General features: G+C 38.2%; 1 protein-coding gene across 1 annotated transcript in view; it reads left to right on the top strand.

Annotated features, from left to right (window-relative positions):
* Positions 1-10,402, top strand: part of doc2a (double C2-like domains, alpha) — a 67,261-nt gene extending 56,859 nt beyond the window's left edge. Inside the window, exons 9-12 of the mRNA XM_035654258.1 lie at positions 3,050-3,261; positions 6,849-6,930; positions 8,139-8,235; positions 10,266-10,402. Coding sequence (XP_035510151.1) covers positions 3,050-3,261; positions 6,849-6,930; positions 8,139-8,235; positions 10,266-10,402 — 528 coding nt within the window. The remainder of the gene's footprint in view (positions 1-3,049; positions 3,262-6,848; positions 6,931-8,138; positions 8,236-10,265) is intronic.
* Positions 10,403-11,490: the final 1,088 nt, after the last annotated feature.

Raw genomic sequence — 11,490 nt, 5'->3', positions numbered from 1 at the left:
AACATCCAGTGGCAAGTAAATTTCGTCCATTTAACCTCGAGGTACTTGTACTGTTCTTGAGTCTTTCTACTTCTACTCCAACACATCTCAGAGGGAAATATTCTACCTATTGACTTCACTACATTTATCTACTACAGCTTTATAAATGAACACACAACAACATATGATGTTGTTATAAATGAAACTACCAACAGTTTATTTAAATACAGCTGAAACCATTAATCAATGAACTTCAGCTTCACAAACATGAAGATTTCCATTTTGAATGATTGTAATAATCTGAATGTATTTGTAATAATTGTGAGGTTTGGACTGTTGTGAAGGTGTCACTTTGAACTAATTGTGACGATATCTTTAGTATTTTCACAGTTTTTACAAAGCAATCAATCAATGGAAAATAATCATTAGTTTAAGTCCTCAACCAACTCCAACAGTAAAATCCTGCTTTCACATTAGTGCACGAGTCAGATAAATCTGATATTATATATAATAGTACAACACTTTAATACTTCATTTTACTCATTATACGCACATACTTCCACTGTAGTGAACAGTCTGAAAACCCCCTGCTTTACACACATGATCTTTGTGGGAACTGTATGGGCTGAAATTAAATTTGCAGCTCCTCAGTAGAAAATGAGATTATAGTTGGACTGAAAAGGCTCGACTCCCACCGGCTGCTGGGTTATTTTCAGATGAAAAAAAGTATAAGACCGTGTTTATCCAGTCATGGCTTACACTTTGAGTTCTACCTGTACACTCAGGACTTACAGGTAACACAGAAGCTGGATGATAAATCAATGACTCACTGTCTAATTCACTTCTGCAGTAATAACACTGATTGTTTCACTGCAAGAGAAACATAGTGAAATATTCTGTTGTGCTCAAAGTGTAAGACACACGTCAGTGTAAGTGCTGCTATGATCAGACACTTGTCTACAAGTCAGATAGTATGAAATGAGGTATAGGAGCTGGAAGGAGAGGCTCCAAGGGTCCATTGGCCCCCTGTAGTTTCAGACCTTGTCCCACAATCCTTATAGATCGTAAATCACTGCATCCCAGCAAATACCCTTATATTACAACACAGAATAAAGATGTCCACCCTGTGTGTGATCTGGATTGTATTTAACAGATACATTAGAGAATTAGGCTTATTTTTAATGCGTTAAAAACAATAAAGACGTACAAACAGACTCAGGGATAGCTTCTTCCCGCTGTCACCCGAATACTCAATCATAAAATTCAAACCCTTTGGCACTAATGTCATTTTATATTGTATGTATGTGATATTTATCGTGTGCACTTTTACGGAGCTGCTCTCCAAAAATCTCATTGTACTGGTGTACAATGAAGGCTTTCAATTCAATCAATTCAATTCTTTATTGTTGAATATCAGCAAAACAAGGAACTGTTCATTAAAGACATGAACTCTCACACAATCGGTGCATTCTTTACATCTTAACAGTGAGCTTGAATTAAACAGTAGTCTACTGTATTGTCTTTTATTGCCCAGTGTTTGGCTGCACTGTGAATAAAAACACAGTGAATCCACAGTTTCAAGATTTAATCCATTTCTACTCGCTTCAATCTGACATAATGAAAGGCATTAATAAAAAAGCCAAAAAATGTTCAAACCTATAATGATTTCCTTTTTTACTGGGATTTGGCAGGAAAGAGGTTTCGGCTTGTTTTATTCATTTAAGATTTGTGTAAAATGTTTAAAATTATTAGGTTGGCTATTTATTTATTTTTAATTTAGCATTTTGTGTGACGTCATTATATACACAGACTTTCTGTCAGCACTTAAAGAGCCCAAAGCTTATTATTAATTATCACTGGGTGCATTAATATTATTAATAATTTACTCAGAACACTGTTTTGTCACTTGACCCGCCCCAACCCGTGGTATTTTCTAGTCGACCCGCTCTGACTCTCCCTCTCTTCTGAACTGAATCCTCTGATCGGTGGTCCTTCTTGTGGGAGGAAACAATGTTTGAAAACCTGGTTTTGTAATTCATCCAGAGAGTACGAGTGTCCACACACACAGATAGAAACCTGCTGGCAGAGTGTGAGTTTTGATGTCCTCACCTGTGGGACTGACACTAATCACTGAATGTAAAATGCTGGAATGTTTTAAACTGCCTGAAGCACAAACGCTGCTGAAGACACCAGAGACAATCCTGTCCTGTTGTTAGCACAGGAACAAATAAAATGCACTAAAATGGACCCAGAACCTCTGATATTAAAGTTTGTTGTTTTATGTTTTGAATCTGTGTAGCTGTGGGGTCGGTACTGTGGTTATTTAGACTTCATTATCACACTGAGCAGTGTACTAAAACATGACGCTGTCCATATTCTATCAGAAAGAGTAAATGAATGTGTCAGATCAGGAGAGATATCAGGTGTGTGAGGTTGGCGTTGTGTCCAGAGGTCAGTGCAAGAGGAAGTTATTGAGTTCATCCTCAGGTTCTGGATATTAGCTACATGCTAATATAAGCATTCTATGTTCACATCAAACTATAGTAATTATTTTAGAGGACTTGGACAAGTGGAAATACGACCTGTTGATGGCATCAGATGAAGTCAGAGGATTGTTAGCAGATCTTTAGTCAGCAGGACTCATCCTCTGGCGGAGTTCCTACTCATCTTGAAAAACCTGGAAATTTAAAGACTAGATTCAGATACATATAAACCTACTGTAGGTGCATATTTAGTTTGAAACTCGACTGTTAAGATAAGCTGCAGTTCAAAGCAGGTTTATCAAACACTCAGTGGAACAGTCTGTCTGTTACTCAGACCTGTGGAAGCTCAGTGGAAATGCTGCAGACGGTCATAACTACATGCATACAGCCTATTAATGATCAAATTTACATTTGTTGTGGTTGATAAATACATGATCAGTAAACTAATACTAAACTAATCTGACTGAACTAATGAGTCTAAAATAATCATGGTCTAATCTGATTGTTCTTGATTAAACTAATCCGACTACACTAATTAATTAAACTGATCTGATCTAATTAATCTGATTGATCTGACTTTTCCGCAGTGGGAGAATGAGCAGCTGCACAGTCTGGAGGAGCGAGGTCGTCTTCTTCTCTCGCTGCAGTTTCTGCCTCCGCTCAATTCGGAGGACAAAGACGCAGAGCGAGGAGGAGGAGGTGAAGGGCGTCGCAGCGGAGGTCTCTGTGTGGGCGTGAGGCGCTGCGCTCACCTGGCCGCCATGGACGTCAACGGATTCTCTGACCCCTACGTCAAAATGTAAGAACAGAGCTAACATTAGCATGCTAATATCTTATCATATAGTACATGATGCTAATAACAAAACTGAAGAACCGAATACTGTTGTGGTTTAATTTGCTCACTCACACAGATCTCTACATGAAGGGAATAAAAATGAGTCAGACACACATTTACAAAGAACTCACTTCAATTACAGTTTGTGATGGAACTTCCTGTTTATATAGCCAATAGCTTCTGATTGGACAGCGCTACAGAGGATTGCTACAGTTAGCAACCAATTCACACATCACTAAAGTCTGTACTTGAAATTGTTTTAAATTTAAATCTCTAATAGGCATTTTATTCTTATGTATTAATCACTTTTTTCATTAAATGGAAGGAAATGATTCTACATTTTCAAGTTTTCCAGTCCATTTTAGCCGGTTAGAGGATCATTCAGATCACCTGTTGTGTGCTGTGGGGACCGACTCCTGATCAATGATTGAGAGCAGCTTAGTAAATCCTCTCTCGGCCAATCAGAGTGTGACTCTGCCGGTTCCTTAGGGCATAAGAGAGGAGGGGAGCTGCACGCTCTGATGCTTCCTCAACTCTCTGCAGACCTCATTTTATGGGATATTATCAGCTGCTAACTCTGACCTTTTGAGAATTCTTCTGTTTTCTGACTGAAAGGGATTTTATTGTTCTGAAACTGAACCCTGAGTGAATATTAAAGAACCCATTTCCACTAGATTACCTGAATCAGGGCAGATTTTATAGCAGCTGTGCTGTGCAATAGTTTTGTTTGCTTAACAATTACCTGCAGGCTTTATTGTGTTTATTAGCAACCACTCCGAGGACCCAATCGTAACTGAAGGAATTATTCTTGTGCCAAACATGTTCCAAACCTCAACAAACACTGCACACGTCAGTGATGGTTAACGCTTGTGTAACAAGTTGTTGTAAATACTTCAATAAAGCAGCCCTGGCAGCACATTTCACGTACACACGCAAATCTGTAGGCACATGTATCCCGCCCAGACGTTCAAAAACCCTCTTGGACCTATTTTATGGTCATTTTTGGCGTCTTTTTTTTTTTTGTTTGTTTTGTTTTGTTTTGTTTTGTTTTAGGCGTTGTCCTTTCTCAACCTCCTCATACAGAATTCTTCAGCTCGACTTCAGATTAGGTCAGCAGCATCTAAAGACGTTCATGATGAAAAGTTTTCGTGGCATCGGATTTCAAGTTACGCCATGAAACAGGAAGTTGTTGTAACTTGGCTGTACTTTGCCCAATCAGCACCAAACTTCATACATCTGATAAGAGTCGCAGCCTGAACACCACAGCACGCCTTGATGAACACGGACTGCAAGGTCTGTGTTAATCGCTGCTTGCGGCTTTAACTTTCATTGAATTCCCCTAATACTCATTTCCTTTTTAAGGGGAGGGAAAAACGAGCAGAGAAACTCAAAATGAGTCACAATTAAGTAATTTCTGTCTAGTGGGATTAACTGTATAAATGTAAATTAGTGTATAAAAGTGCTTTAGAAGTAAAGTTTTAGAGGATTAATGCTGTTAGGACAATAACGTCTTTAAATAATTCTCAGCTGTTCTAGTACAAACTTTACAACGTTCATTCAAATGGACACAAATATGTTGGAGCCGAACCTGAACTCCTCCTGCACTGAGGATGTCAACTGAATACTGGACTTCAGCACTAATGAGACAAATAAAAGCTGGAGTTTTGCCAACTCATCAACTTTACTAATCAATGATGCAATTGTTGTTAAAGTTGCACCATCTGTTTCCTAGCAGGAAGGATAATCAGTTAGGAGAAGGAAACAGTGAGCAGAGCAGTGCTCTGTCAGAGGAAACACTCGGGGCCAGAGTCGGGGATTTAAGGCTTTAGCTGGCTTTTGAAGAGGACAAGAGTTTTCTGTTGCATGCCGTCAGAATACAAACTGAGTTTGAAGCAGAACAAAAAGGCAACTGGCAGCCAAGGGGTCAAGTGAACTCCAATTTACCAGATTTTAAAATAACTACAGAGTCCAGAATATCAGCATGCTGCGTCACGGCTCGCTTTCAGCCAATACATCGCTTTAAAGAAGGTCAATATTCCTTTTAAAAACCAGACAGTCGGCGTCATCACCTGTTCCTCTTGATCAGTCTGTGTCTGGATTTATTATCTTCACATCCAACTAGATAAATCTATCGACTTTGTGGTGGTAATCCTTTCCTGATAAGTTTCAAACCTGCAGTGAAAGTATGACTTTAGTTTGACTGCATTTAAACCTGTATCAGACTTAAACGACTCTCGTACCTGTGACTTACGAAGGACTAAAGCTGCCATTATAATTAATGACTTAAATGAATGAAATAATGGCAGGATTGTAGAAATAAAAGCCTCAGTTATCAAATAACTGTGCAGGTTAATTTAAAGATAATAAGGTTTAAAGATAATTTAACTTATTTAATAAAACATCTTGGCAAAAAATATCAGGAAAAACTGCTGAATGGAGATCATATTATTGAATCTTGCGGCACTCTCTAAATGTTATCAGACTTAACAAATGATTTTGTGGAGGTGTTGATGCAAAAAAATGTATCCACCATTTTACAGCGGCTGTGTGTGTATATGTATGTGTATGTGTGGTTGGTGTGTGTATGTATTATATAATATATATTATATTTATTATTATATATAACTTATAATGTACATATATATATGATATATATGTATTATTATATATGGTAATTATATATATATATATGATCATAATATCATATATATATATGATATAATTATATAGTATGTAATCTAAAAGTATATATATGTATTATATATAGATATATATATGATTATATGTATACTATAATGTATATATATATAATGTAGTATATAATTATTTATGATATATATAATGTAATATAATGTGTGTATATACTATATATATGGTGTACTATATATATATGTGTGTGATATTTATATGTGTTAATATATTAATGGTGTGTATTATTATATGGCATTATATAGTTTAATGTGTGATTATATATATGTGTGTAATATATTGATATATGGTGATAATATATATTATGTGGATATTTATATGTGTGTATATATATATGTATATATGTGTGTTATATATATATATATGTATATATGTGTGTATATATATATATATGTATATGTATGCACTTTTCAAACTAAAGCAAAGTGCTTTAAAGATTCTTATTTAAAACAGATAATAGTGCAAAATATTTGGAAGTGGATATAAAATACAAATACAAGCACAATTAAAATGACAAAACACCATAAAAGTAATGTGAAAAGGAAATGAAATATGAAGGTAATATAATGGAAAACATGAACTGTAAGACATCTTGTAAAAGTAAGTTTTCAGGACATCAGGTCAGTCATTTTGCAGATGATACTCACATTTACTTGACGATTTTGAAAGCAGTACTTACTACTACTTACTACTTACATGTAGTGGAGCAGTGTGGTATTAAAATATCTGAATACTTCTTCTGCGTGATGTACAGGTGTAGTCCAGTACACTGTGACCTCACAGTTGGGTGTGGTCAGTTAAACACAGCCTCTAAATCTGCTCTTCTCTCCCTCTGCTGTCAGATACCTGAAGCCCGACATACAGAAGAAATCCAAGCACAAAACAACGGTGATGAAAAAGACCCTCAACCCCGAATTCAATGAGGTAAAAACCCTGAGCTGCCCCTCCTCCTCTTCCTCCTCCCACAGGCTGCCACAGCAGGTCCAACGCCGGCCCAGAGCTTCACACAGAGCTCAGGGCCTTCACTTGACTCATACTTCACTCCACATCAGTTCCAGTCTCTCTGAGACACAACTTTAATGAGCTCAGTCTCTTTTATTTCAGGCTAATATCCCTGCTCAGTGTAAAGGAAAACGAACTGCTTCATCTTGTTTTTCTGAATAACTGAAACATCTCCAACTGAATGAAAACCAGAATTTCTGAACAGCTGTCAGAAACTTTTCTTCTCCTGAACTAAATTAGATTTTCACCTTAAACTAGAGAACCAAAAAAAGCGCTCGTCTGTGTTTATTATCATCAGTATCACATTGTCGTTATTAAAAATACATTATAAAAAATACTGATTATTGTCACTTTAAAGACATTTATATTGTAGTTTCAGGCTGCTGAGCTACACTTTGAATATGTTAGTTTGTGTGTTTAATGTTGTTTCATATGTGACCTGTTGGACTGGATTTTCAGTCACTATGGGTGACCCTAATCCAGAAAAATTAAAACTGATGAGAACTACTACCTTTTTAACCATTTTAGATTACTTCCTCAGTCATATTGTTCCTGTTAAACAATGTATGCCAAAAATCTTTCAATTTCAAATATTTTTTGTTTATATCAATCAGGAATCATCTTTCCTGAAAATTAAAATGTGACCTGACATTCACCTGTCAATCAATCTGCAACTTTTAGCGACACAGAGTGAAGATTCATTAGTTGGCTAGCTAGCTAACAGCATGGCTAGCTACCGGTGCTTACTGATTACTGTACAAACACTACTTTCTAAAATATGATCTAGTTTCACCCAAATCACTGGTATTGTCTGGTTTTCCCTCTGATGTATGTATGTATGTATGTATGTATGTATGTATGTATGTATGTATGTATGGCTCTGGTTGTGATGTTCACTGGGCGCTCCCAGTCCAACAGAGTCAGCTAATGGATCCACTATAGGTGAAGATATATTTGTCACACGCACAATATTTGTTAGTTGGGTCGGATGGAAAAGGCTGTTACCAGACTTGAATACCCTGCAAATAAAACCGAGGCAGCACAAGATAAAATTGTCAGCAGTCAGTTTGTTTTTAACGCTGCACCTCACAGACCTGTACTGTGCTTCTCTCTGTGTCTGATGACTGCAGGAGTTTTTCTATGAGATCTCGCTGTCTGAGCTCGCCAACAAGACGCTGGAGGTGACTGTGTGGGACTACGACCTGGGACGCTCCAACGACTTCATAGGTGAGACACCGGAGGCTCATCGTGATCACTGAAACCTCCTCTCAGCCTGTCGGTGGAACTGGTTCCTGAACCCCGAGTGCTCTTTGTCTCAAGGACATGTTTTATGGTTGCGTGGAGAATATCTGAGTAAATAATCACATAATGAGCTGAAAATGTTTGACAGGATCGTCCTCTTGTTCAGCTGAAAGGAAACGATGTAAATATTAATGAATCTGACACATGCTGCTTGTCAGTGTCTGCAAAGCTGTTCAGCCAAAGCTTTGTTTGTTATGATTATGAATGATTTTTTTATCAGTCCCACCATCTGTATTACTGATCGGGCTCCCTTTCCTCCTCTAGTTCTGATAATTACAGTTTCTGTGTGTTATTATTTTGATATTGTTAAATATGGAAAAAAACAAAGCGCTGCTGGTTGCCAATAATTCATCTCAAGAGCACGGCTTATTTAATGTTGAGCAGCGTGTTTGCTGCTGTTTGTGAGGCAAAAGTCACCGTGTTCTACAACTGTAGCTTTAAACACGCAAAGTACAAGATTTGCAAGAGTACATTTATTGATCATACAATTAAGGATAAAAGGGCATGATAAACGGCCGACCCTGTTTTTTAACCTTAGATCTAACACAGAACATATTCTCTCCACATCTTAAAAAACAGAAATAAAATGAATAGATAACAATAATTTACCAAAAACAGGTTCATACAGATACATAAAACAATCATACTGAAGGGATAATGGCACATTAGACACTAGAATAAGCACCTCAAGATTTCAGTCCATGCTAGTCCATAGAGCCCACTCTGCAGGGCCCCGTCTTCTCCAATATAGTCCAGAAAGAGGGCCCAGATATAAAGAAACGTAGATGTTTTTTGTCCTTGAGCCAGAAGCTTATTGCTTTTAAAGCAATAAGTTGCCTAACACTCTGAATCAAATGTGAGACCATAGGGAGTCTAAAATCCACTGCAGACCAACACAACTCCTTGAACTAAAATCTATTCACCTTATACAGCTCCAGTGAAAAAACAGGTTTATGGGACAGTTTTTTTTTTTCTGAACTATATTATTGATTTTTTTTTTACACACTTTGAGCCAGAAGTCATTAATATGAACCCTCAGTAGTTTAGCACTTATTACAGTAGCAAAGGATTAAACATGTTTCTTTCACTGGGTATTCACACTGAATACTAATGTCAGCTCTGAGCTAAGAGTTGACCCTGGGATAATGCACACAGTTAACCCTGGTTTAACATAAAGCCAGAGTTAAACGATTATCAGAGGTAAAAGCCTTTTGCCCTGGGGTTAGGGGTCTGTTAGCCCCAGGATAGTGAGGGTTCATAGAATACTTTTATCTCTGGGCTAACGCTTCTGCTAGCTCTGGGTTAAATGTCTGCTGGAACACGTGACTAATGTTTACATTTGTCTTTAGCCCCGTCTCTCAAAGTTGGAGCTCTGGAGCAGGGTCAGCAACAGCAAGCCCTTGGCTAAAGTTGGGTTATAATGTGCCAGTGTGAAAGCTCCCTTAGCCTGGTGCTACTAGGGTTCTTTGAAAGCTGCGACCCACTTGCATGAAACAGCACAGAGCAGATTGCACTGAGAGGAAGTCATAGAGAATCCAGTCAATTTTCAAAAAATAAATGCCATATGCAGATTCCAGATTGAATTTCAAGCTATATCAACATTGTGGAATCAGGAAGAAGTCACTTTCAAATCCTTTTCTAAAGGATAAAATATACAAGAAACCAACATCGCAGCAACCCGCTCTGAATACTCTCTGTGAGATTTGAGGATCTCAGAACCAAACTGAGACACAGACGTGATGTTATAAAGCCGTGCCGGGTGGACTCTAATGTTAGCATAGCTCCAGTCAACAGTTTAAAGGACAGACTCACATTCTCAAAGTGATCCCTTCATAATGTTCTTCCAGTGGACAAAATCCTCCCACTGTGCAGAAATATGTTCCAAGTTTCCTTTTGGCTGTGACTAGTAATGTAACTAATTTTAACGTGAGACTTCCTGTTTGTCGCCCGTTCAGGCGGCGTCTGTCTGAGCTGTCACTCGCAGGGCGACGCCCTCCGGCACTGGATGGACTGCCTGAAGAACAAAGGCAGGCGGGTGGAGCGGTGGCACATCCTGACCAACGAGCTGCCGCGAACCCTCAGCCACGACTAAACCCAGCAACCTCAGCGCGTGCGGGCGGGCACCGTCGGGGACCGCAGACAGCCTCTGGGTACTTCACGGGACGGACTCGAGCAACTTCACCACAGGAATCAGCAGAGAGGGAAAGTGTATTATAAAAAGAGCCACCATGGTCGGAGCAGGATGGTGGTGTGCCTTCATTATTGATCATCACACCTGCACTCAGCACCAGGTTACATCCACTGCAGGCCGACGCTTATGAGGGGTGGAACTCACATTTAGTAGAAACCACAGCTGCAGACGGTTGCATGTCTTCTTTCTTCTACAGATTTTAGTCCCATGCTCTCTTTACAAGAAAAACCAGCTCCTGAATTTGTTATATTTTTGTTGTCACAACACCTCTCGTCCGTGCATGTTCCCGTCACTGCAGTATTTTCTCCGTCTGCGTAGACAGAACTTTTCTGCGTTCAGTCTAAACCCAGTTTCTTCCTCTCATGTTTATACAGCTCAGCTTCTGTTCTAACTAACGAGGTGGGTTACTAACTGCTGTTGTGAAGATATTTCCTGAATAGACGACTCAGTCCCTCCAGGATTTGCAGGCTTTTCTGGGGACTGTTGAGGCCTAAAATGGCTGATTTTACAGCAGCTTTTATCAAATGTTGCAATGGTTACTTTTCTGAGTTAGAAAAACAAGAGTCTTTAAATTTGAGAAACAAAACATTAAAAAAAATGTTCATAAAAGTCATGGAGTGGAAATCAGTGAATAAACTATTTAATTTTCAAACACCCACATAATCAATATTCAGGTTCACTGTGATGAATTTCTGAAAATGTTAAAATGTGTTTCTAAAATTACCTCAACAACAGATTATTATTACATTGGCGAAACTGTTTTTAGTTTACTCAACAGTCAGTGAAAATTGCAAAAAAATAGATGATTTGATTTGTTTGTTTTTATTTTGTAAACCATAAAACTTTAATAGCCCAGGTTTTTATTTGCTTCAGTCACTGAACTCAACCTGCCTTTATTTGAGACAGGCCTTTAATTCCATTTCGTAAAGGAGACCTGCGTTCAATTGAGGTTTTATGGTACTATATTAAAAATTGAAGGCAACTTGTTC

The sequence above is a fragment of the Morone saxatilis genome, unplaced genomic scaffold, assembly GCF_004916995.1.
Source record: "Morone saxatilis isolate NCDOM2014 unplaced genomic scaffold, NCSU_SB_2.0 Contig14, whole genome shotgun sequence".
Taxonomy (NCBI): Eukaryota; Metazoa; Chordata; class Actinopteri; family Moronidae; genus Morone; species Morone saxatilis.
This window is presented reverse-complemented; position numbering and strand designations above follow the sequence as displayed.